Raw genomic sequence first — 27,587 nt, forward strand, 5'->3', positions numbered from 1 at the left:
CTTAGTGTCAAGCTAGCAGTTTGCTTACAGTCTGAGAATTCAAATCTATCACATTCATGCCTCTCGTCCGTTTCAGATACTAGCTAATGAACCCTTTATCTCTGTAGTATAAGATGAAAGCCATGGACATTTTTCTTTTTCTTTTCTTTTTTTCTTTTTTTAATTCAATGCCATAGTATTGTAAAATTGTTGTTTTTAAACTGTTTTGTGATGCCTTTTTTGTTGTACTTTATTTCTTTGTCTTTGTATAGCAATTATATAGATAGAACAGATATATATCAATTTATTCTTTATTTGAAGAGTTAATTTGCAAAAACGGATAACTCCGTTTTGAAAAATGTTAAAATATCATGTTTTCCAATTATCATCAATCAAACTGCAGTTGGGTTGTTTTGATTAAATAATGATAACTAAAAAAAAGAACTGCTAACTAACACAATAAACACAATAAAAACAAAACACAATAAAAAAACATGATTTATGAAAATTAAGTTATCTGTTTTTGCAAAAAAACACTTAATTTGTATTTTTTAATACAAAAATATAGTGGTGTTTATCTATATTTCTTTTATACATTTTATTTTATTTATACAAAAATATTTTGGCATATGTAGAGCTATATGAAATCGAAATAAAATATGTATATTAATAAATAAATATAGTGTATGTAGTGTGTATATATAATATAATAATAATAACTAATATATCATTTATATAATAAATATATAAATAAGTAGTATATACCACAACAATAAAATATACAACCTGCATGAGTCTTTGCTGCTTTTATTGGCAATATTTTTATTATTATTATTATTTATTATCTTGATAGTTTTGTCTGGTTTGAAATATGTCTTTCAATATTTCATCAGAAATATGATTACCGCAGGTATATTTGTATTCTGTACATATTGCATTTATGACATATTTGAGAAGGCTATATATATATATGTGTGTGTGTATGTGTGTATATGTTTAAACACACACACACACACACAGATTCAAATAAAATAAAATGATGACAGCCATAGTTGATTTCCATAACGCCATATCCGGCCGCCATGACTTTGTACCATGACCAAGCAGACTAGATGTTGCGCACTGATGATTAAGCAGGGTCAATCGTTGAGCTGTCTGCACCTCAATCCCCAGAGGTGATATTAAGCACCCTATACTGGAACCAACAAGCCCCCCACCCCCACAGCCCTGGGGTCAATCCCAGTGCCCAGACAGTCCTTCCCCTGACCCCTGTCTGGCTCTAGGCTCAGGGTCAAACATCACGGCTGATAAAGTCTGTTTCCCCACCCCTTCAACCTGCGTGCTGGTAAACACACTCGTGCTGTGGCGTGGCGGTGGGAGAGCAGCACACACACAGCGTCATCCCCGCACACGTGACGCTGAGCATCCCAGCATCTGATCGCTGTCAATCAATTCTCAAGCCCCTCCCCTCTCATCCGAGTCTGCGCTCAAGCCACACCTCGTTCAGACGCTGTATGGTGAACAGCTTGGCGATTTGCAAAAAGATGGCGATATGCTAAAAAAAAAAAATGATATAATAGTGAGGTACATTGTGTTTCTTAAATGTAATGAGTGAAACTGGTACTAATTCTGTCATTTTTGTCTTGTGTCTCCTCAGGTTTTGGACTAAATTTTGATGCCAGGATCACCACAGACCATCGAGAGGAGATTTTTTTTCCTTTAATTACTGTACATAACTGTTTTTCAGTAAGACTGTGTTGTTTTTGTTGAACCTCTTTTTTTGTCATCAAGTAAGTATTTTTGGACAATAAAGGTAAGTTCATTTTTTTTTAAAGACTTTTGAAATGTACAGGACAAAGGACCAGTTATTATAGATAGATATTTATATATAGATATACAGATATATATTCATATAGTTGGATATTCAGATATATAGATATTCATATAGATAGATAGATATTTATGTATAGATATTCAGATATATAGATGGATAGATATTCAGACAGATGGACATTCTTAAAGATAGATATTCAGATATACAGTATAGATACTCAGATGGTTAGATCTTTAGATAAAGACAGATGGATAGATATTTATATATAGATATACAGATAGATATTCATATAGATGGATAGATGTACAGAAGATGTTCATATAAATGGATAAATAATCAGATAGATGAGTTTATTTGCAAAAACAGATCAAAAATCTTGTTTTTTAATTACGTTATCATGTTTTTATTGTGTTTTATTGTGATAGTTAGCTGTATTTATTTAGTCAATTTTTACTTAATCAAAATAACCCAACTGCAGTTTGATTGAGATTAATTGGAAGGCACAATGAAACACATGATTTTTGAAAATTGAGTTATCTGTTTTTGCAAATGAACTCTTCATATTCAAATAGATGTATAGATATAGTCAGATTGATAGATATTTACATTGATAGATGTATTATAGATACTTACATTTGCTATGCTGTAAAATATTTCCTGCCTAACTGCCTTAAATTTAAGATATTAATGTTTAAATAAATCCTGCAAAAACTTGTCTTATCTGTGTGATTATTTTGTCTTTTCTTGGATCTCTTGACATTTGTTCATGAATAAGGTACAATTGGATGTCCTTTGAGTAGTGTTTCAAAGCATTAGAGACACAAATCCCATATTGATTTGTTGTAAGAATAATATTATAATATGTTTGATGAACTATTAACATAACATAATTGTCCAATAATGAAACGTAGCTCTTTTTAAATAGCTTAAACGCCCTGTGGTGATTTTGACCTGAACCCACCTAAAAGGTCACAATCTTTTTGATTGCATTTAAGAATTAAAATCTTACAATTTTGACATACTGTTGAATTGCTATTAAAAAAAAGAAATATATTTTTATATTGTATATATATTATTATATAAAGAAAATATTTTAAATTATTGATTTTAATTTTATTTCCCAGGAGTGTAATACAACCCTGTTACTGAATGATTGTGGTGTGACACCCAAAATTGTGAAATAACATGATTATTTCATATGGTGAATATCAAAAATTCTACATTTTCTACATTTGTTTACACTGTTACTCATTTTGGCACTTTTAAAGTTAAATTACCTTTATTTATATTTTTTATTTATTTATTTGCATTTTTAAATTTGTATTACTGCTTGAAAATGATCAAAAGATGTTTAAAAAACGATTTTGTAACAGGGTTGCAAAACTTGCAAACCTCATATAAAATTAATAGAAAGTAAACCACCTCATATAATATTTACTTTGACCTGACCAAGTTAACAATCAGCATTTTCGTAAGGTCACATGCCATCTATACCTCAAAAAAACAAAAAAAACAGTTGATTTTTAGGGGTTTCATTTGGAAACTTATTCGTCAAAAGAGCCTTTTGTCAGCTTTTCTCAACCTGAGTCAGAAACAGTGAGCTTTCGCTCAGCCAGAAAGTGTTCATTACCTGAGGAATCCAGTTCACTCAAACACACACACACACACACACACATCAGTCCTGCTTCCTATTGTTTTCCTTTAACTGTCAGCTCAAGCGCTGGTCCAGTGCGCTCCAGTGCACCTACTGAAATCTGCCCCTCGGTCACCCAGCCACACTGACCCGGGATCATGGCCAAGCCACCCTGGCCGTGACTCAGCCGCCGGGAGGCCAGACTTTGGCCTGAAAGAAAGCGAGAAGGAGAGATTATCCTATTCTGGGCCGGTCCGGCAGAGGGTACGGTGGTATTGACCAGGAGGGGCCACCCATGGAGCATCCATTGAGCCATGAGATGGCCTGATATACATGCTTACTGAGCATGGCAGATTCCCTTACTCTCAATGGGATAAACCCACACCGAACAAGCCTCTTTCGGAGAGATTAGGGTGGTAGCTCTTGTCCCCCTTGGTCACCCCTCCCTCGGCCATCCTCTGCCCAGAGACAGAGCTCAAACAGTCTTGACGAGCAGCTCCGGTAAAACAGTTCTTGGTGGTCTGCCAAGACGTTCATTGTCTTTGTCGGGAGAGGTGAGGAGGGAGTTTGGCTGTGAAGTCCTGCATCCTTTGGCTGTTGCGTCGTATTACATTTAGGCTTCTAAATGTTAAAAAATATAAATACGAAATTGTTTAGTCACCAAAATCTGTGTTAAAACAATAATCAATACAATCACTAAGGTATAACGATAGGAATTAAAAAAATGTAAGGTTTTGGTGTATTAAATTATTTGACAGATTTTGAGTTGAAAATGTCCTTTTAAATTTGTTGTAAATTGCCATTTCACTATGTTATGAATTTAGAAGTTGAAATAGTCGTCAGCAATTTCTCTAACAACTTTTCCAATAAGATTTTTAATTCACTAGATGTTGATATTTAATTAAACTATTTGTAATTATTACCATTCAATAAAATACAGCATTTTAGTTTTACTGTTTAGTTTAATAATAATAATAATTTCTTAATTTGTATTTATTAACATTTTAAAACTATTATAAAATGTTGATTTTTAAATATTCTTTTATTGACACATTCTTAATAAAACAACCCTTCACAAGATGAGAAAGACAAAAACACTTACACAAAACTCCTTTTACGTTTTTTGTTGTGAATTTTGCTGCTTCTTTCATCTTTGTGGTGGTTAAATAATGTTTATTCCTCTGAACAAACTGATCTGAAAAAGTATTTATATATTTAAAAAACATTTTTTATATACAAGAGTGTTTGAAATGTAGTCTGATGATTGTTTTCTACTAAGGAGATCAAAATAACTGAGGCAATGACAAATAAAAGGGTTTAAAAACAAATGAAAGAGTGATTGTCGATTCTGAGATAGTTGCATATAACTATCATATGGCCCATAAATCAAAACAAGTGATAAAATATGAATAATTACAGAAAATAACTCAAGCATAAAGGCCGAAAACATCAAATAATAAAAGTCATTATTTAAATCTAAAATAATTGTGATGATCTTAGGCTAGGCTATATATTTTGTGCACGTTTTGCCATTTTACTTTACTTTAAAATATAAAAACAGAAGCATTACATGAACACAAAAGCTAAGATTCCACAATTCATTTTCCTAATACATTTCGAGGCTAAATACTGTTGCATCTTGAGAAATGCCTCAGTTGTTCTCTCAAAACAAATAAATAAAGCAAGCAAAATCATGACCTTAAAAAAAAATGTCATCCCCACCAGATAGCATTATTGAAATTTCAGAACTAAGAAGCCCTTTGACTTGTCTGAAACAGCCTTGAGAGTGAAGGAGAGGGCGGGGGCGGGTCAGCAGGGGAGTGTGTTTGCGTGTGTCTGCGCGCCGGGACGGGGGAGGTTACTCTGTGAACTTGAAGAGCAGTTTGTCATGCTAACCATGCTGGAGCTATTGAATTCACACACAGGGAGCAGAACTTTCACAGGACCTCGTCTTTTTTAATGCAAAACCAGTCAGACCCCGCGCCCCCGGGGTTCATATACATACATGTCTCCGTATAGCCCTCTTCTCAATGCACTTGGGGACACATATTTATGTCAAACTCTACCTGGCTAGTTATAATATGTTTGGATACGCTTTAGTAACTCGTTTTAGTATTTACAAGTGGAGTAGCAGCACTATTGCTAGTTAATGTATAAATTAATTTCCTTTAAATAAGAAAAGGCCGCGTCATATATCGCGATTATTTGTTATTATTCATTATATATCGCGATTATTAAGTGTTTCACATCATTGACCAATCAGAAGTCAGGACCGACAAGAATGTGTTTTATGTTTTAGCTCCTAAATTATAACGATTTAATTATGTAGCCTACTATTGTTTAATCTATTTAATATGAAAGCCTGCAGTTGAACTTGAAAATATCAGATATTTTGGTATTTAAATGCCATGATTACATTTTAGGTTCAGGGAACGTTTTTATTAGCAGCAGTAATTTATAAGTAAACCCCTATTCTTGTTTTTAGCTTTTATTCCAGCCAGTATATTTGTGAATTTATTCTTTCTGTTGCTTGTTAATACATCAAATGGCGTGTTTGAATCAAACAGAGGTGCATTTTTCTGGAGTCTTGTAGTCTGTAATGCTGAAATTGTAGAGGAAGGGTCACTCTATTAGGAGCTTCAATTATGTGTCATTTATTGTTAAATCATAAGGGGGAGTCTAATAAGAGAATGCAGACCACCAACATTTGGAACAATGGTACGGAGAGCGCATCTGATTGGCTGAGAGGAAAGCCAGGCTGCACTCTATATTCTATTGGAAGAACCAATCACGGTTCATGCTTTGACCCTAAACGCTTTTACTGCACCACCCGCTAAGTAGCAAAATGCTCTTTCATATCAAATTAACAAGACTGTCGAAACGCGGGAAAGGCGAAAACAGGGGTAGATGAAGGTTAGCGGCTAAGTGTGAAATTAATTTTGAGATTCAGAAGAAGTGAAATGAGATTTTTCCCGCTGAAAATGACATTTGTTTTGTGTATGTTTTTGATTTTTCGTTTTTTTTTTTCCTGCCTTTTTTTTACAAGGCTATTCATGCCTTTCCATAATGTCGTGCGGGGCATTTTAATGTGGCGACAATTTATGGAAGGTTCTAGTGAGTGGATGCTTGTGGAGCTGCCAAAACTGCCATAATGGGCCGTCGCTCACAGTGCCGCATTTGTTTTAACCAGGAAGCCGTAAAGTGTGTTTTTTGACCGTTTTCTCTCTTTGTGCTTTCCTGAAGCTCAGCGTGACTTCTAAACGTCTCTCAGATTTTCCTTATTCAAACCTTCTGTAAATTATTCATGCGTCATTTAAATACATGCAAATCAGATTTCACCCCTCCCCGGTTCCCGGTCTGTGTTCTGTGGAAACGGCGGGACTGGCAAGAAAACAAGCAGCTTGGAAGTTCAGGACAGAAGTTTCTCATCTCCAGCTTCCACCCACTGAGCTGATTAATTAACAGGCCTCGGGAGAAGGTGATGTGGCACTATCACTCACAACTGAGGGGCACGAATAATTCAAGATAAACTTTACGATTCAACACACAATCTCACGATATCTGGAGGTGGCAGAATGTTAAAGAATAATAATAAATATTTTGGAGATTTTTTTTATTCTCTTTTTATAAATTTTGCTTTAATAAAATGATATTAATATTTTTAGGAAAACAATTAAAAAATATATATATTATTTTGATCTGATAAAAAAAAATTATAATCACATATTTAATATAAATTTAGATATTATTGTATACCCAATTTATATTTATAAGTAAATAAATGTATTTATATTTATTTATTTTTTGTTTGTGTAGTCAGCCTTGAAATCAAAAATCATCCTGATTTTATTTAGCCTAACATACATTGACCCTACAACAAACTTGAATGTTGAATACCAAACTCTATTATATAAACACACCGCTGGAATTTGTTACAATGTATTTCAGTTAAAAGGCACATACATTGTTCTGTCAAGGTCAAGTTCAGGCCAGAATAAAATCAGGGTTTTGACAACCCTTTAAATTACTTTATTATACTGCCACCTAGTGGCAATGGCTAAACTGATCATATAATGTTTCCTGTGAGTAGTAGAGTAGAGTAGGAATGAAAACGAGGCTTTGAGGGACAATGCGTCCAATGGATTGTACTGTTGTTTAACAACACACATCGAATATTCTGTCTGAAAACAGACTTTCAGAAGACAAGAACTCTATAAACTATTTTGAAAGTTGTGAGTTGTGAAAATTACGTGATCTAGGACTTTTATACTGTACGCCCTACGTGAAAAAAATACTATAGTAATTTATAGTAAATAATATTGTTTTTGAAGTCAAGTCAAGTCACCTTTATTTATATAGCACTTTTAACAATCTAAATTGTGTCAAAGCAACTGCACAATATCAAAAAAGGAAAATAGTGTGTCAATAATGTAAAATTAAAAGATTAAAAAAAGATTTTCAGTTAAAGGCATTTCATTATTGAATTCAGTGATGTCATCATCCACCTCAGTTCAGTTTAAATAGTGTCTTTGCAATCAGGTCGACGATATCGCAGGAAATGAAGTGTCCCCAACTAAGCAAGCCAGAGGCGACAGCGGCAAGGAACCAAAACTCCATCGGTGACAGAATGGAGAAAAAAAACCTTGGTAGAAACCAGGATCAGTCAGGAAGCCAGTTCTCCTCTGGCCAAACGAACCAGCAGTTCAATTCCAACTGCAGCAAAGTCAGATTGTAAGGGCTCAACTGGTTCCAGTGGTCTTTCCCGGTGGCTGTCTAAGTGGCGGGGTCCTCAGTGGGGATCTCTGGCGCTCATCTCGGTGTCCTGGTCTCCGCTGACGTTCAGGGCTGTAGAGGTCGTCTCTGGGTGCTGATCCACCATCTGATCTGGATACGGACTGGATCTGGTGACTGCAGTAACCATCTGGGCTGGATACGGACTGGATCGGGTGGCTACAGTGACTGGGGATATTTCAGAGTTTTGAGAACGCAGCAGATGTGGAGGACTATAATGTGATAAGAGCTCGCTCAAGTACTGAAGAGCTAAGCCATTCAGGGCTTTATAAGTAATTAACAAGATTTTAAAATCTATACGATGTTTGATGGGGAGCCAATGCAGTGTTGACAGAACCGGGCTAATATGGTTGTACTTCCTGGTTCTAATAAGGACTCTAGCTGCTGCATTTTGGACCAACTGTAATTTGTTGATCAAGCGTGCAGAACAACCACCCAATAAAGCATTACAATAGTCTAACCTTGAGGTCATAAACGCATGAATTAGTATTTCTGCATTTGACGTTGAGAGCATAGGTCGCAATTTAGATATGTTTTTGAGATGGAAAAATGCAGTTTTACAGATGCTAGAAACATGGCTTTCAAATGAAAGATTGCTATCAAACAGCACACCTAGGTTCCTAACTGAGAACGCAGCCGTCAAGTGTTAGATAGTGTTCTAGGTTATTACATGTGGGGTTTTTAGATCTGATAATTAACACCTCTGTTTTTTCAGAATTTAGCTGTAAGAAGTTACTCATCATTGTGATCAATATGATAGCTCTTCATTCACTGCTACGAACTGATGGAGTTCAGATAAGTATGCTAATGCACTTCCACTAATGCCAACAAAGTGTTCTAGTCTATTTAAAAGAATGTTGTGGTCAATAGTGTCGAACGCAGCACTAAGATCCAGTAGAACTAATAAAGAGATACAACCACGATCAGATGATAGAAGCAGGTCATTTGTAACTCTAATGAGAGCAGTCTCAGTACTATGATATGGTCTAAATCCTGACTGGAATTCCTCACAAATACTATTTTTCTCTAAGAAGGAATATAATTACGAGGATACTACCTTTTCTAGTATCTTTGACAGAAAAGGGAGATTTGAGATCGGTCTGTAATTAACTAAATCTTTGGGGTCAAGTTGTGTTTTTTGAACCATACTATAGTAAAGTGTATTATACTGTATATATTATAGTATTTACAACACTTTGTTAATGAATGCTACAGCATACTGTAGTATTAACTAGTGAACTGATAAACTGTAATAAATACTGTAGTATACTTTAGTTTTTACTACTGTAAACTGTAATGTATTGTAATATAATATATCCTATAGTTGTAGAAAAATGTACAGTATTGGGTAAAGTAATTTGTTAGGCTAGCCTATATTACTATAGTTGTTACCACTATAGAATTACCACAAAAAATTAATTCAAGTACACTGTGAAAAAAAAAAAGTTGAGCCAACTTAAAATTTTAATGCCACCAGCTTCAGCAGATTTTTGAGTTCTCTCAACTTGTTTTTGTAGGAGATTCTCAACTTTTTGTTGTATAAACTTAAAACAAGTTGAGAAAACTAAAAAATCTGCTGAAGCTGGTTGCTTTAAAATTTTAAGTTGGCTCAACTTTTTTTTTTTTACAGTGTACTTTACTATAGTATGGTTCAAAAACACTATAGTATTTACTATACATTACTATAGTATTTTTGACTGTAGTCTGTCCCTCACAGCCTCGTTTTCATCCGTGTTAAATTCACTATGGCGTCTAACCTGATTAAGGTTATTAGGCTACTTAACTGTTATATAGTAAGATCTAAGATTTAGTTATAAATTAGATGAACATTTTTACAACTATAATAATTTATTACAGTCTTTGCTGATCAATGTAAGGATAACTTAACCTTTGCTTCCCCCTAGTGGTGTGTAAGAAGAATAAAGTCTTTGATGTGTCTTCAATTTCCCCCTCTACAATTTATGACCAATTAAAGCACATACTATAAATAACTAAAGTAGGAATGGTGGTTGCACATTTTGCTTGTTTCCAATGGCATAATATATCTTACATTACACATTCCCCCCAAAAAAATCTGTTTTTAATTATTAGTAATAATTATTATGAACAGAAATACTGTATTATTTATTTGATTCATATTACAGTAATATAAATGATTGTAAAATAAATATATTTAATTATTTATTACTTCATTGTTTATTAATTGACTTGTTTGACGATTTGTTTCGTTTTATTAAAAGAGTCGTTTAGGCTAATATGTAAATCAAGCATTTAGGCATCCTTTAATAACTACCATCCCATTAAAACCGAACCTTTCAATTGACGTTTAAGATTATTATTATTATTATTAATGGTTTTACCTTTCACTTGAAAACTGCAATTAAGATTTTAACTAATCTCATCTCTCGTGTTACTTATGAAATTGCATGTTTAATCATAGTTACATTTTAATTTGATCTATATAGGCCTATTTATTTCTTAGAATACAGCAACGTTTGTATATTAATCAATATAAAGTGTTGCATATAGTATTGACTTTTCGTGTTTATTAACTGAATTATTGTTAATTAATTTTCTGAAATGTTATTTATATATCTTGCAATGCAACATATAATATATCCATTTATTGACATTAATATATTATAAAAATATGAGGTGTCATACCTCAAAACAACCAACAGATGCCACCAGATATCTAAACAAGCTATTCAAACCTGCTAGATTGACTGCATCATTGATCCTGGTTTGATTTTTATTATAACAATATTACATAATCTTATGTAGGCTGGGGAAATACATTAATTAAACGAGGAAAAATCATTTTGGATGTTGTCCTATTAAACCACATGTAAAAACAGTCTAAGACTTAGTTGAATTCCAAACCACAGCTGAAAGAATGACATGAAAGAGCTTGTAAAAACCCTTCTAAAATTTTCAAATGTATTTTTATACCCTATTTGTACATTTATACGTTTCTATCTTTTAAGTACCTAATACGCATTAAGTTTGCTCCCTATTTCCGTTTGCCGGTGTTCTGCTTCCGGTCTGTCTAAAATCATTTTTGACACATGCACACAGCGAACTTGACGTGTGAGAGTTTAACATGAGCTCAGGATCGACATGTGCTGTATCGGGTTGCCACAACAACTCAAAAAAACGGAAGAGTTTTCAAGAAAGTATCTGTGTAGAACATCAGAAACTCAGGAATGAATGTCCGTGCCCTGCGCCCTATGCCTTACACTGTATGCCGTCGAAAGAGGAGAGGAAACAGGCTTGGCTTGCGGCTTTGAAATTAAAAAATCCTCCGAAGAGAGTTTACGTGTGCTCGTTTCATTTCGTCGATAAAAAGCCCACAGAGCTGCATCCGGATCCCGAGCTCTACCTGGGTCATGACCGCACACTTCAAGGCAGACGGAAACAACTTCAGGAAGCTGACGGACTTGGTATGTTTCTAGAATCCTTTCTACATGACTTATGATGCAAAACATTATTTATAAGACATGAGAGCAACGAGTTGCGTAGTCGACTTGGTTTCTGTTACTTTTCTCAGCGCTGTTCAGGATGGACCAATCACAGTCGTTTGTGATTACAGAAAAAGTTATTAAAATGATTTTCTTGACATTTTTGCAGAAGGCTTACAATATCACTTCAGTTACTGTGTTTAAAAGATGATACTATTTAGTATACACATGTTCCCTATAAGAAGAAAGTTTGATTAAATTTGAATGAAGCGCAATGGAGATTTTATAATTGTGAGCCATAGAGCGCCCCCTGGTGGAATTTAAATTTTGTCCCGCAGTTTTGAAAGCGACATCAATAAAACAAGATAATAATATTTGGCAATTTATAAGATGAAGTCGGGTAAAAATGACCAGTTTATATTGGAGCGTTCTAGAATTTTTGAATTTTTAAATCACTGTACATTACTTTAAAACTTTTCTCACAGCTGTGCTGAAAATGTTGCAGCAGAATTGAGTTTGGTAAGTTGGGTCGAGATGCAAAACGTAAAATGAGTGTCTTGCCATGGTAATTGGTCATTTTAAATGACAATATGTATATTCATACGAAATATTTTATATTTATATATTATTATTTTTTTATAATATTATTATAATATTATAAAAAATATTATCATTTATATGTTTACTATTAAAATGTTGTTGTATGCATTTGTCAATTTGATTTAATTTCTGTATTTTCTTAAATGTGTGTGTATAGAGTATTTACAGAGTGTTAACTTTTAGTTTTAGTTACTTTTTCTTATTTGTAAGTCGCTTTGGATAAAAGCGTCTGCTAAATGACTAAAAGTAAAAGTAAATCAAATATTTTCAAAATGAGTTTTTTTTGGATAATGTAAAATGAATGTAAATTTTCTGCAAATGTTTTTTTTTTTTTTTACTTAAACTTTAAATTAAAATCCATAAAACGAAATTATGGTACAATTGACATTTAAGAGGTATTTTATTAAATGAATGATTTTTATGTGTGTGTGTGTGTGTGTGTGTGTTTTTTAAATAAAAATTTGTATGTAATAATTTATTTAAATATTTCTGCATTTTTCAATTATTTAATTAGTAATTTGGCACTCTTTAATTGAACTAATCCAATTATTTTAATCGCTCTCTTTGATTTTACAATTTTTTAGTCATTAACGTTTTTTTTGTTTTGTAATTTAATAGCCCATGAAATAAATTAACATTTTGTGTTGTCTGACCATTTTATCACAAAAAATAATATTGACTATGGTAACTAATGTATTTAGTCAGAAACTATGGTTACCATAGTAAATATTTGTGAAAAGAAAGCGTTAGGAGGATGCTGTTCATCAAGTGAATCTCCTCTTGATGTGGGCCAGTGCGCCAGTGCGCATGCGCGGTTCGGTGACTCGGGTCCATGTGAAGGCAGCGAGGATCTTTATTTGGCCACCGGAGCGGCAGCGGGCAGGGCAGATAGACAGAGAGGGATCCCCGCGATAGTTTTACACCAAAAATACTAGGGTAAATAACAACAACTAGACGCTTGGAGGGCCCTCAGAAGACCACTAAGCGTTTCATCTTCTCAGTAAGTTCCTACAAAGAGAGATTGAGTGATAACTGGACGTTTTCAGAGTGTTTTGACTTCACATTAGCTTTGCTAGCAACTGGACTGTTGAGTTAAACAGGATTTACAAACTTAACCATCCGTTTCATCAAATAAATTTGACAGATTCCATCTAACTCTTTCGATACCGATACAATGCGATGTAATAATTAACTTTAGAGAAGAAACTTGTCAATTGTTTTCAGTTTGAGGGGAAAAAAACTAGTCATTTAGCTCGCCTGCTAATTGGAGTTGATGAGTTAGTGAGCATTAGCTGATGTTAGCCGGGTAAGCTAACTAGTTTTGCTTCCTCAGCACTAAACTCACCAGGCTTTATTTATTTAAGAGTTGGTTTGTTGCCACTGAGCTTTACTAAGCTCAAACTCCTTTTTAAACACAAGAAGTTTGGAAATGTTGGATTTTATCTTTAGATCATCTGACAGGTAGTGTGTTTTATCATCATTGGATTGTATTGGAGTAATGCATAGAAATGTAAACAGTTTCAGGGTTGTGGGTAGTTAAATTGACCCATTTCGTCTTATATTCACCCAAATTCGTGGACACATTTATTTTAACCCTTGAACAGTCCAGTGAAACAAAATTATTTTTTTAAGTTTTATAAATTATGAAAATGTATTTTATACCTGCTCACAATTGTAACTAGTAGGAAACCAGAGTTGAAATTGCTCAGTTGGTCAGTAAGACCCAAGAAAGTTGAAAACAATAAAGCAAAACAAAACAAGTTTTAAGGCAATTTTACTTTCACTTTATTTCATTACATTTAACAATTTTACATTTTAATGTGAATCAATCAATCTTCAAAATGCATCTCTGGGTTTCCCCACTGATTACAGTTGTATGTGTTTACATCATAATAGTGTAATAATAGACGCTTTAAATATTATATGCACCAATTATGGTGGTGGTATCTTTATGACATGTTTTACATTCTTCCTTTTATGGACCTTTGACACGGACATAATTTTTCAGAGAGGACAAACTGGTCATGTGATATTTACACCAGCCATGTAAAAGTGTTGATCTGAAACCAAGACAGTCTGAACTTTCATTTACAGTGAACCCTGGATTTAGACATTTCAATGGGTTTAAAAGGGTTAACGATAAAGAGTTATTCTGCTAATTGTGGTCATAGGTTCCATCCCAGTAACAGTTAAAAATCTGGCATGGTTCTGTTACATTTGTGACTAGTAACATATAAGTCGTCAGTTCAGAGGTTGAGACCAAGAGCAGAGTTCAACGTTTCTCTAGTTTAGGCTAGTTGCCCTGCAGTTAATGCATATAATTGATCCAAAGTGACCGTAAAGACATTTATGATGTTACAAAGGATTTCTATTTCAAATAAATGCTATTTAACAAAGAATCCAGAAGATTTCCTCAAAAACGTTTCTTGAGCAGCAAATCAGCATATTAGAATGATTTCTGAAGGATCACGTAACACGAAAATTCAGATTTGCATCAGAAGAATAAATTGCAGTTTAAAAATATTAAAACGGTTGTTTTAAATTGTAACGATGTTTCACAATATTACTGTATTTTTGATCAAATGAATGCAGCCTTGAGCATAAACAACCACTTCAGTTGCACGAGTAACAAGTATGTTGTGTCGATTACCCAAGTAAGTGCGTAATTGTTTTGTAATTATGTTCTGTTCTGGTTCGTATTGCTCTAATGTTTGAACCCATTGAACGTCCACAAAGATGAATTTAGCATCTGTGTTGCTTATGAAATGCAAGGCGTTTCAATTCTGAGACTTTGGACTTAGTGTAAAATTGTAACTGACCGTCCACTGTTTGTCAGCTTTGATGATGCATGGTATCAGAAGCCTGCTGAAATACTTGAGCCGTTTCTCATGGTGGAGCAGAGGTGTAGTTCAAGGATGGTCTGCATGGGTGTGGTGGTGGTGGCTTAAGTTGTTTTGTCTGAAGGATGACTTTAGTGGCTTTTTGTAAATATATTGGGTGGGACCAACTTGGTGTCACGAGAAACCACCAAGTATAATCATAGTACATAATAAAACGCTTGCAAATGCTTGGATTTTGGTCCTACAAGCAAGAATATCCCAATATGTCATGTCAGTATGTGCCGGGTGTTGTCGAATCCTGGCGTACCATGTTGAGTGTCTATTAGGCAACCAGCTAAGCCACTTGGCACCTCTCAAGTGAGTCGTAACGGGCTTGTCTCTCCGAATCTCATGCCATGCCAAGGACAAGCCTGAAGACCAGCTGTGTTCTCCATAAGAGATTTGTTGAACAATAATAGTTTTGTAGCTAAGTATATTTAGCAGAAATGAGGGATAGGATTTTTAGAGATCTGTTCATCTGCACCTGAGAAACACACCAGAGCTGCTGTATTTGAGATGGTGGCCGGTGGTAAACAGGAAGGGCTGGAGACTGACACATGGCCACTGCAATCTAGCGAGATCTTTTTACTGTTCGATCTCAACTTCCTGATAACGTCAGATGAGGAAAGTCAGGGGAAGAATGCTGGAGACATATGGCTAGGCGTGTAAAATGAAGGGCACAGTGTTGGTTTTTTATTATTTTTTAAAAATTATTTTGAAAGACGCTTCTGTATTGGCTATAGACCAAAAGTACATGCCATTGTATTAGAGTACGAGCGTTTCACTTTCAGCTGACTGTCATTATCAGTAAGGTGTGGTTTTGTGTAGGGGTATCCTGCCAGATAATAAAATACTTATTGGTTTTCCTGGCTTCATAACTTAAAATGCTCCTATTATGGGTTATGAAAAGTTCATATTTTGGTTTTGGGAGTCCCTAACAACAGGCTGACATGCATGCAAGGTCAAAAAACACTTTCATTGTCTCATAATATGCATTTATTTTTTACCTTATTTGCTCAACGACTCCCAAACGATTCGTTCAACAATTAATTTTTCCAAACCCCTCCTTTGCGTGACGCTAATCTGTGGTGATTGGTCTCATTTTCATTTGATCTTGCCTGTAATGCCTCATAAAGCAGCGTTTGTGAACACAGTGCTGCTTTGTGTACAGCGTGACTGTGGAAAACGCTATATTTACCACTCCAAAAGCCTCACCTAGTGGCAAAAAATGACACTAAAAATGACTCGTTTCAATGATTCAGAGTTGACACTTTCTTTTGAGAGACAGTAACTTTATACACAGTGCACTTTCAGATTTAAAACTTTGAAGGATGTTTTCATTCACTTAGAGCTGCTGTTACACACTGCATGAAAGGTAACTTTCAAAAATGCATAAAAGGGGCACTTTAAATACTTATGAAATAGTAAATAGATCTGAATAGATTGTTTTGGTAATGTAGAAATTTAAAGTTTTGAATAGGCATAGTTTTGGATATGTAATATAATATTTAAATAATCTTATAAGTCCATATTTTGTTGTTGGGTTAGTGTGATTTATGCATTTTTAATCATTATTTGGAATAATTTATAATCATAATTTCCTGAAGCTCAATGTCTAAGCTTAATTTGTAGAATTTTTAACAATGTATTGGCTAAACATCTTCATTATGTTGCATTGTATATTATATTAAGCTCTAATTGTAATGTAATATACAATATACTGTTGTGTAATTCAAGGTGATGTGTAATTATTTCCATGTTATGGTGGGGGTTACTGACCAGTGACAGCGGTTTGGTCATGCAGAAATTAGGTTACCTTTAAAAAGAAAAGTTGAAAAAATCAATTTCTAAAACATCCTTCATTTAGTAGATTTAAAGGAATGGTTTACTCAAAAATTGTCAAATGTCAAATTGTCGTCTAAACCTGCATGAGTTTCTTTCTTCTGTTGAAAACAAAGATATTTAAAGAATGTTGGTTACCAAATAGTTAATTGTAGCCATTGACTTAGTATGAAAAAAAAAAGTTTTGTATGAACTATTCTTTAAATAGCAAAGACTAGTTAAAATTTTGTAACATTTAAACAATTTTTAAAACAAACTTTAATTCCCGACATGTAAGTGTAAATAGAAATATGAAGAAATTAAGTTTTTTCTCATTCTGTTCATGTAGTTTTATTATAGGCAAGATAAGTAGTAGTACGTGTGATACTAGTAAAACACTGGGACTATAAAATAAGGCCCCTCAATTTAAGTTCTTGAAGTTTAATTTGTAATTATGATAGGAGAAAAATGAAGTTATCTTGCGTAATAAACTGCATATTTATGCTTCAGTATCGTTGTTTTTTTTTACCATTACATTGAGTTATGTAGGAAGGTGGCTTGTGACGAACCAAGAAGCTAATTCTGTGCTTTTCTAGAGTTCCAGCAGTATTTTCCGCTGTGTGTCAAAGCTGGACTTTGCTGACGCGGCAACTCTGAAACTCTGTGTGCCGTAGTGACACGAATACACCGTTAAGGTATTCATCCAGGAGCAAAGACTTATGGGTCCTCGCACATCTCGGACACATTGGGGCTTATTTGTTTTTCCTGTATGTGCATTTTGCTCCAGTATAGAAGAAATATCTCTAACGATTGTGGTCCTAGATATGGCTCGGGTCTGTCTTTCAAAGTAAGTCTGGGTCTTATCGTCCGCCTTGTGCAAATATTAAATCTGACTGCTTGGAAAACTAATAGCACACCTCTCTTCAACAAGCCACGTGATTTGTGGTGCTGTACAATGATCGCCACAAATTAGTAAATTAATATGCTGTTGCGAAGTACAGAATCATGTCTGAGCGAATACGCTTCAGTATTTGATTAAAATGGCATGCAGAATCAGACAGATCCACTTGTTTCCCCCATTAGTTCTTGTAGATCTGGCTCTCGGGCCGACAGACCAGAGAGATTAACTGCAGAATCCGGCTGCCATTCAAAATAAGTGCTTCAATCTAAATTAAGTCCTCAGCCGATTAGTTAAGTTTGACAACGGGATTATGAAGGTGAACTGTCCGTATGCATTTGTTCATGCATACTGAATTTGTATCGATTGAATACCTCTTATAGACCTTAGATTGTTTGAATGGCTCTTGTTGGGTAGTTAAATGGTCAGGCATGTGATCTTTACAGCTTTTCCTAGAAGGTTTTACTATGTTTTAGCAAGCTAATTAAACCACGCAAAAATAATTAGGCTGCTTTGCATTCATTCAATGAAATCAAAATTAAAACTATTTACTTTGTTAGTGCACATTCCTAGTCTTGTGATAAACAATCCATGCAAGTTATAAAAAAAACTGTTTTGGTAATCTTTGCTTCCATTCTGAAATTGCATTTCTTATCTGATAATGTCAATTTTACAGTTTGGGCGGAGAATCATTAACCACTCCCCTCCAACCGATAGTTTACAGCGAGCGACCCTGTCCTCTATTTAATATTCCATTTCAGTTGGAAATACGTCACAACACCGAAGTAAAGTAGGTAGCGACTTTTGGTTCACATGGACTTTAAAGACGCAACTTTTTAAGGGGGATTTTTAGCATGCTAATTAAGGGGGCGTTTACACGACAATGCTTTCTATTAAAAACAGAAAACATTTTATGCGTTTTGGCTGTGCATTTACAAGACAATGGTGTTTTGGGTGCCTGAAAATGCACAATTTTGAAAACGTATTTGAAAGTGCAAGTTTTTAAAAAAATTGTCTCTGTAAACTGCAAAATAAAAAAAAAAAATGTAATGCTAATGCATATTACATATTTAGTCTATAGGTATGTGCACGGCCGCGTAGTGTTTCTATACAAAGTGGCATCACCAAATAACTGGCCTGGCTTGCAGAATACACCGTTTTAAGTCATTTGCGTTAGGCTTGCTGCGATAGACGTGTTGGCGGTGATACCGGTGTTATGCGGCAACACCGGTTACGTCACCTCACCGTCATTTTGAATTTTTTTTAATAGTAATAAAATTTATTTAGTTCAGTTTACAGAACATACACAACAATTAAAACTGAACGCGGCTGCTCAATGCAGCACCGAACGAACGACAGTCGCGCATCACAGATCAGATTTGATTTATCACCTGAGGAGAGTGAGTTGAGCTGACTGACAAGAAGAGTGAGATGAGACAGACAAGACGATGGCAGAAGTTTTTTTCTTTTTTTTTTAACATTCGTTTAATTTATTTGGTTCCACGGTATTTGCTGTTTTTTATTTTATTGAAACTGTAATTTTTTTTCCCATTATTTTACATCAAGGTGTATGCAGCCCGTGCCTCTGTTAATAAACTAATAAACGTTCTACGTTTATAATTAGGCTATTTGTTCCTCAGTCTTTACTGATTTTCAGTTTTGTATAGGGCTACCTATTTAAAATTTGTAAGTTATTTATTTTATATTAGGCATATAGCATAGTATGCCTAACGTGGGCGATTAAATTCGATTAACAAATCGAATTTTATTCGATTTGTTAATAAAAGTTATAGGCTATATTCAACAACAAAATACAACATAGGACATATTGATGCCGAATTGCTGCCAATTTAAAAGTGAAAGTAAAATGTGCACGGAGCTTTTACAAGCTATTTATAACCGAAGGAAAACTTAAACGACCCCCCCCCACCATGGTGATAATGAATCTGTGTGAATGGGGATAGTTTTGTGTTGTCGTCTTTATGCAAATATTTTCAAAACACAAAAAAGCTTAAATTTTTTTGTTGTCATGTAAACACCCTATTGGTGTGTGCACACAAAAAGCTAATTGAATTATTTGTGTGAGTAAATTGCATGCATGCAAAACCGCAAATTTTCATTTATCGTCTCAATCACGTCTTCTGCGCAAGTTACAGAAATTTCAACTAGAATGGAAAATTCGCATGACACGTTGTCACAAAAGAGAGAAACGTGACTTCTGAAATGGTTTTAGCATGCTAATTGACCCACAGCCCTAAAAATAAAAAAATACAAGTTGACCTCACTAATCAACAAGTTGTATGTGGTGACTGTCTCTAGTAATTACTGTAAAAGAAACGCTCTTTGGTGTTGCCCCAGAGCTGGTTATTCTTATCTACCAATTTGACTATAACTAATCTGAAAGCCAGTGTAGTATGTGTGTGCGTCAGTGTACATTTGCACTCTAGTCTGTTTGAGATCACAGTGGAGGATGGGTAGATGCGCGTGTATGCGTGCGTGCGTGTGTGTGTGTGTATGTGTGTGTGTGTGGAGAGGGGGTGGCTGCTCGCGACTGTTCTTACAGCACAAGTTATTCTTTGTGCCCACGTGAAAAGCAATCGGCTGTACTTTCTGTATCGTCCTGTTGCTAGGGGGCACACCAGGTGGATCTTCTGGCAGATTCAGGGTTAACGACGTCCATTTTGTTAGGTAACACCCTCGTGGCCTGATCTGTCTGTTGTGTTAAAATGGCAGGGCTTAACCCTTGAGATGCAGGACTGGAGCCTGCAGGGGCACCTTTGACTCAACCCTCTTGGCAGCTACTTCGTCATTGTTGGATGACAAGACGTGCTAGTTGTGAAAGATCCAGAGGAACATCTGTAGCACGTTAGACTCTGCAAACTTACCTGGAACTTTGTTTTTCAGTGCTTATCATCTGATTGGTTTCAGAAATGTGTTGGTGACGCAATCAGGAAGTCCTTCTGGACTGGACAAGCTCGGTTAAAATGACTCTACTGTCCTTCTCAGGAAACACTTAGACAACAGTCCAATGCAGTTTGACCTGTGTCTCGGTTCTCATCTCTGTTTGAGGTGACTTGTGTGAAATTAGTGGTTTTTGCTGACCTGAGTTATTGATATTACTTATACTTGGAGTTAAGGGCTTTTCAAAACCCCTACCTCAAAGTGTTAAACTTTGAATTATAACTCGTCCAGCAGAAAGTCATATACTTGGGTTCTTTTTTTACTTGGGCCTGTAAGTAACCACTTCGCAATGCATTGCAGCCGCTAGCATCATGGCGGTGATTTTGACACGTATAGGCACCAGATGTTAAGGGTTAGCAACAAATGGATTTGAATTTTTTGTTTTGTTTTTTTGCAAAGTTTGCAATAAACTGAGTAAACATTTAAGTCAATTCATTCAATTCAATTTGATGTTCAATTAAAAGTAATTTCATTAGGATTCAATAATGCTTTAAAGGATTCAATCAGGCTTTTTCTTGCTCAGTTGCTCGGCAACTTTTGACAACATTTTTAATGTCCCCCCAAACATTAAAAAGTACATTTTATAGAATTTATTAAACTTAAATTTCTAATTTTGTTGCCTATTTACAAAAAAATCCCATTTTAAATTTTTATATTATTATTATTCTAACAAAAATGTAAAATTTTATATGCATTTATATATTTTATATGTACGTCTATAATAAATAAATACACACACAATTTATAATTAAATTAAATTATAACTTAATAATTAAAATTTAAATGTTATACATGCACGCACATTTTTAATTGTTTTTTCTTTTAAAATGAAAATATGAATTTAATTAAATCTTTTCTTTAATGTAGAATTGTTTTACATTTTAAACTATATATTTTATAAATGTTGTTTGTTTTTACATATTTTTGTTAATTAAATTATTTTTTTCTTTACAAAGAAAATATATTTTTGGTTTAAATATAATTTTATATTTTTTCATTTGTAAAAAAAACAGTCCCATTTTAAATTTATAATTTTTTATTTATAAAAATTGTATCACACATTCCTGTTCAAACAAAATTTCCAATAATAGCTCAAAATTGTGGTTATTGTATTTAGACTGAAAACTTTAAACCATACATTTATACACAATTTTTCTTGAAATGAATAGCATACATTGGAAAAACATTACTGATTGGTTAATAATTTGCAACCCATTCTTATTGGTGCTATTACAATTCATTATTGCCATTTCTTCTCTTCAAATCTCATTTGTTGATCTGCTACATAATGTTACCTAACGGACAAGTTTAAAAAAAGTCCATAAGCAGAACTTGAAAATCAGATGTTCAGGTTTGCACTCAGTCAAGTGACTATCCCGTCTGTCCCGGGCCAGCGGGTCGTCCTTATTGTTGAGCAGCTGAATGTACTGATCCAGTTTGGGTTGTATTGCCACCATGCTGTGTTGTTGTACAGCTCTAGCGATGCCTCCTATTGTCTTGCTCAATCTGAGCCCTAAGGGCAGTCATTACATCAGACGACTCTTCTTCATCAGGCCCTGTGAGGATAGTCACCGCACTCCCAGCTCGCCACGGCGTGGCATGAACAGACATGTTTTTCACACAGCTGAGACAATCCAATACACCGCGTCTGTTAGCGCTTTAACGCATGCAGACGTCACCGAGATTTGAGTATTTTCGTAGTGGAATTGTTAGTAAACAAACAAATGTGCGACCTCTATGTTGCATGTGGTTTAAATGACATCACAATCTTAATCTGATTAGCAAAACCCAAACGCTGATGTAAATAATCCTCTGCAATATGTTTGTTATTCAAATATTAATCTTCTTGTTTTGCGTTACTCTGTGGTCCGTTTGAAGCTTTGAAATTGATATGAAAGTGTAGAAACAAGTTGATTCCTTTAAAAAGGGTTTGGGTTCATCGTATCACACACTGTTGAGGCATGAGTGGTGCACAGATCTTATGCTGTCCACTTCCCATGAGGCTTTGCAAGCCACGTGTCTTGCAGACAAGCATCCATTTCCTAACCAGAACAAGTGGCTTGTGTATGACTTAACTAGTCACTCAGTGTGAAAACATGGCAGTCCTGTTCTTAGTATGACATTAGCTGGTGATGCATTTCTTAGTTGGAGATGATTTGTGATAACTGAGTGTTAAATGTTGTTTATTATCATCAAGTACAGCGAAGACTCCTTTAAGATAATGACTTTCTGGTCGATGGAGATGTGGCTGACTGCATTTCTAACTGTCAGTATACATTGGTTTGGTGACCTACTTTCAAAAGCCCTGTCCAGTCAGTGTTCCTGTACATGGAGAATTATATCTCACCCCACTACAAGATGTCCAGAAGTTGATGTGAACATTAGAATTGTTTAGCCAACTATCTAGATAGCACAATTTAGATGTGATTTGTTTTAGAGGTGTGAATCGTTCAGATGACAGGAATTTGATTCAGAAGCTAACTGTGAATGATTAATTTTGATTTGACTAAAGGATAGTTCAGCTAAAAGTAAAAATTGTAATAATTTACTCAGTCCTAAGAGTTTTTTTATAAAGGTGAATGAGTTTTTTTCTTCAGTTGGACACAAAAGATATTTTCAAGAATGTTGGCAACCAAACAGTTGCTGGTACCTATTGACTTCCATAGTATTTTATTTAGGGGTGCTCCGATCAGGATTTTTGAGGTCGATCGCCAGTCACAGAAAGCAGTATCTGTCCATACGATCACCGATACCGATCATTTAAAGGCTTCTTTTTTATCATGTAGAATTACTGTGATTCTCCAATCAGGATTTTTAGACATTTATTTAGACATTTATTATTTTGAAAATGAATTCCCCTCTTAGGTGACTTGTGAGGGGGGATTTTATAATTTGAAGGGGTGGAGCCCCTTTTTTTCAAACATTTAAAAATATATATTTCTCACCTAATTGTTTGATCATGCACTGCATTTTTGTTTTGACGTGAAATTGTTACACAATATAGCCTACACACAGCACAAGCTTGATTTCATGAGCTGTAAGTGAGGTGGCCTTTTACACCAGGTTCACACTAGGGATGTGCGCTACGACTAATTTGACTGTCGTTTAAACTGAAGTTTTGTATCCGACTTGTCGACTAGTCTAAAAGCTAGAAATCACCCAAAAATGGCAAAAGAAAAAACTGTGCGTGTGTCTATATAACGGTATATATTTTTTCCATATCGCCTACCCCTACCCAACATAAACCAGTGCATAGCTTATTTATTCAGATCGGCTGGAGCAGTGCAGAAATGGAAAATCAATCAATAGACTGACAGAATTCTTCATTTTCATATAAAATTAGCCAACATATTAAAACGCATATAAAAACAAAAGTCAAAAACAATAGGAATGTTTATCAAGGAATAGCATTAAAACTGTACTTCATGTTGACTATATTGTCTAACAACAAAACCATGCTCGTTTTACTTAGACCATGCGCATTTGTTCAGTGAATTTAACATGTTAACGTGGTCTTGCGAAAAACAGGACTAGAGGAGATTTTGCACTTGAAAAAAAAAAAGAGCTCGGCAGGAACTGAAGTCACAGGCACGCAGAGAGATAACTACAAACAAGTAGACAGTTTCGAAAAGAGCCTGGAAATCCCACACCACCACCGAAGTGGGTCTTTGTGTAGAGGAATAGACGGCGCGGATGGGATCGCGGACCGCAGCGACGGGTTGTAGTGTGTGACATGATTGACATTTACTGGCTTTGGCTAGCCTCCAATCTAACGCATACATGCCTGTATTGAATATGATTACGCATCGCTCCAGTAGAGTTATTGTAAGCCAATCTGACATTACACAGTTTACACACAACTTTTCCATTTCCTTCTAATTAAAAAAAAGAATCCCACTCTTTGCTGGTTCTTCACGTGGTTATTTTGAGCTCGCTGCAACTGACATGAAGAAAACGCATGCGAGGTCTGAGGTAAAAATGTAGTTTCCATCCAGATACGCTTTTAAAAAATGTATGCATTTAAATATTTTGAGATATATTCTTTCAAAAGTTTTATTTTAACTTATTTAAAATGTTTTAAATGCTATGTTAAAATTATGGTAATTTGAATGATAAAATCATGGGGGGTTTTTTTCTTGTGTAATTGACAAGTGTTTTCAGTGTTTAATTCAGCGCGTGCAGCGGAAACGATCTCTGCACTTCTGCAGACACACCACTCCTGGAGCGCACTGCTGGACCGCAACCGCGTACTGTACACGCGATCCGTTAACATGAGCGCGGAAGAAGTACGCACTGCAAACGGAGTAATGTGAACCTGGCGTTATGTATGTGTGTTGCGAGTGTGCATGAGCGCAGTCTCTGGGAGAGCGCACGAGCCCTGAATGGTTTAAACTGTCTAGAATTAAAAAGAAATGCAATTTATAAACTTTAGTGATGATGCGACACAGCCTCTATCGTGCAAGTGACAATTCCTGTCAACTGTGCAGTTCGCTTATAGTGCAGACGCGATGATTTGAAGCCATTTGTGCATTTTTTTTTGAGGGGGAGAGAGAGAAAGAGAGCGTGCGCGGTGATTCACTCACGCTGTTTGTGAAATTATGTCTCTCAAAGTTTTCAAATTACTTCTAAGTTATTTAATGAAGAAATATGAATTGTACCTCCCCTTCAGCATTATAATTATTTTTGGTAGTAAGCTCTCCCGGCAGACGCGTCATCAGCTTGAGATCAGCCTTTTTAAGAGACCGCCGATCAAACATCCCAATTATCGGCCGATAGTGATCGGTAGCCGATCAATCGAAGCACCCCTAATTTTATTTGTTCCCATTTTGGTGAACTGTCCCTCTAAGGCTGTTACATTTGATTCAGTATTTTTTAAATGCTTTAATAGGATACTTTCACTAGTGTATCTTTCAAACTACTTTCTGACTGTTCATTCAACCAAAAAACAGTTACTTCAAAAATAAGTATATCAATTACCCCCTTTCAGAGCCAGTGCTATAGCCGGTTCTTAGTTGGTTTGACTGGCGAGCGCTTTAAGAACCGGTTGCTTTTCCACAGGCTAGAGAGCCAATACAGAGCCAGGTCTTGCGTCACAATACGTTTCATGTTTCGGTTCACTAGCGCAGCACAACAGGCTTGTTCGAGGTGCATCAGCACCACGCAGACCGATCGGCACACAACACACTAAAGCACCGCGAGAGCGATCCAAAAGCATAAAGAGTAGGGATGCATCGATCCGAGACTCGGTATCGGCTCCGATACAGTCATTTTCTGTGGATCGGGTATCGGTCAAACGAGACCGATCCAAATCCGATATTGTGCGTATACTGTTGTGTTATTGTTGACCCCCACGAAAGGCACAAAAACATTATGCACTATATTTCAAGTGTTCTGAAGCTGTTCCATAGTTTAATCTGAGGTGCAGATGAATATTTAAGTCTTTAAATTCAAGTTCAGGTCAACTGTCCTCTCCGCCACGGCTGTCTGTCATCCTCCATTCAGCAATCAAACTGTGTCGTGTTCGGTTACTACAGTCAAACTCTCTTCAAGAGCGCACAGTTACTGAGGTTTAAAACTGTTAAAAGACACCTACATCGGCATCCAAACACGGCGAATCAAACGTGTTCGCGTTTAGCTGCTATTTCAAATATGGCGGTCCAAAGTTTCTGTTCGTCTTGTTGGTCACGGTAACCCCGCCCCCAGCCCTTGACGCAAGCTGTTCTTCCTTCTAGCCCAGCAATGTTTTGGTGCTACTTACGAACCGCCTTTTCTGGTTCGGAGCTGGTGCTTTGGGTGTCGAAAAACAAAGAACCGGTTTGAAACTAGGCTCTGGCTCCGAACCAGCACTGGAACTGCCTTGGTGGAAAAGGGCTAAATGATAAAATGTAGTCAGCAGTCTTCAGAAATCATTCTAATTTGATGATTTGGTGTTCAAGTAAAAATCTTTTTATCAATGTTAAAAATAGTTGTTCTGCTGAATATTTGTGTGGAAACCATGATACCTTTTTTTTTTTTTTTCAGGGTTCTGATGATCAGAAAGTTCAAAAGAACAGCATTTATTAAAAATAGAAGTCTTTTGTAACCGAAATGTCTTTACTGTCACTTTTGATCAATTTAATGTAGTATCCAAGCTGAATAAAACTATCAATTGTCATAATGATTTTTTGCACACCAAGTCACCAATTAAACAATGATATCAATACAGTTGCTTGGAGAAAATACAGGTGACCTTTTTAGTGCAATTAAAACGTTTTAAGTGGCTGTTTATTCAAGTTTTACTCGAGAACACCATGGTATTGTGAGTAAATGTTATTTACTCGTGTGATCAATCATTTTTACTACAGATTTATTATGATTTAATTTAAGATTATTAAAAAATTATTGGTAACACGTTTAGTAACTTTGCAACTGCATGTCAACTAGCAGTCATTAGAGTATTAGTAGACTGTCTGGTTATTATCAGCTAACACTTTATTTTGATGGGTCTACAACATACTGACTGAGAAAAACGTATTCCAGTAATCTTTGTTTTATTTACAACTTTGAAAAACTTAGATTTGATGCTCTTCAGAATCCTGGAAATATTGGAAACTGTGGTTTCCAGATTTGGTAGAGCCTTAAATTCAAAATTTCCATGATTTATATATGTTTCTACAGTAAAATATTTCATTACCTTTAAGTTGTGAATGCAATCTCTAAAAATCCTTATCTGAGTATCACAAACTAAAAG

The 27,587-nt window shown here is 35.3% G+C and overlaps 1 protein-coding gene across 2 annotated transcripts in view; it reads left to right on the forward strand.

The window, feature by feature from the left end:
• The first annotated feature begins 11,282 nt into the window (after positions 1-11,282).
• The window catches only part of LOC306867485 (transcriptional repressor p66-alpha-like), a 32,835-nt gene continuing 16,530 nt past the window's right edge, over positions 11,283-27,587 (forward strand). Inside the window, exon 1 of one of the 2 annotated variants that reach the window (XM_079413154.1) lies at positions 11,283-11,680. In XM_079413154.1, coding sequence (XP_079269280.1) covers positions 11,341-11,680 — 340 coding nt within the window. In that variant the 5' untranslated portion in view covers positions 11,283-11,340. Of the gene's footprint in view, positions 11,681-13,090; positions 13,299-27,587 lie in introns of those variants that run through there. The other variant, XM_079413155.1, reaches the window with a different exon arrangement.

Source organism: Barbus barbus, assembly GCF_936440315.1.
Source record: "Barbus barbus genome assembly, chromosome: 49".
NCBI lineage: Eukaryota > Metazoa > Chordata > Actinopteri > Cypriniformes > Cyprinidae > Barbus > Barbus barbus.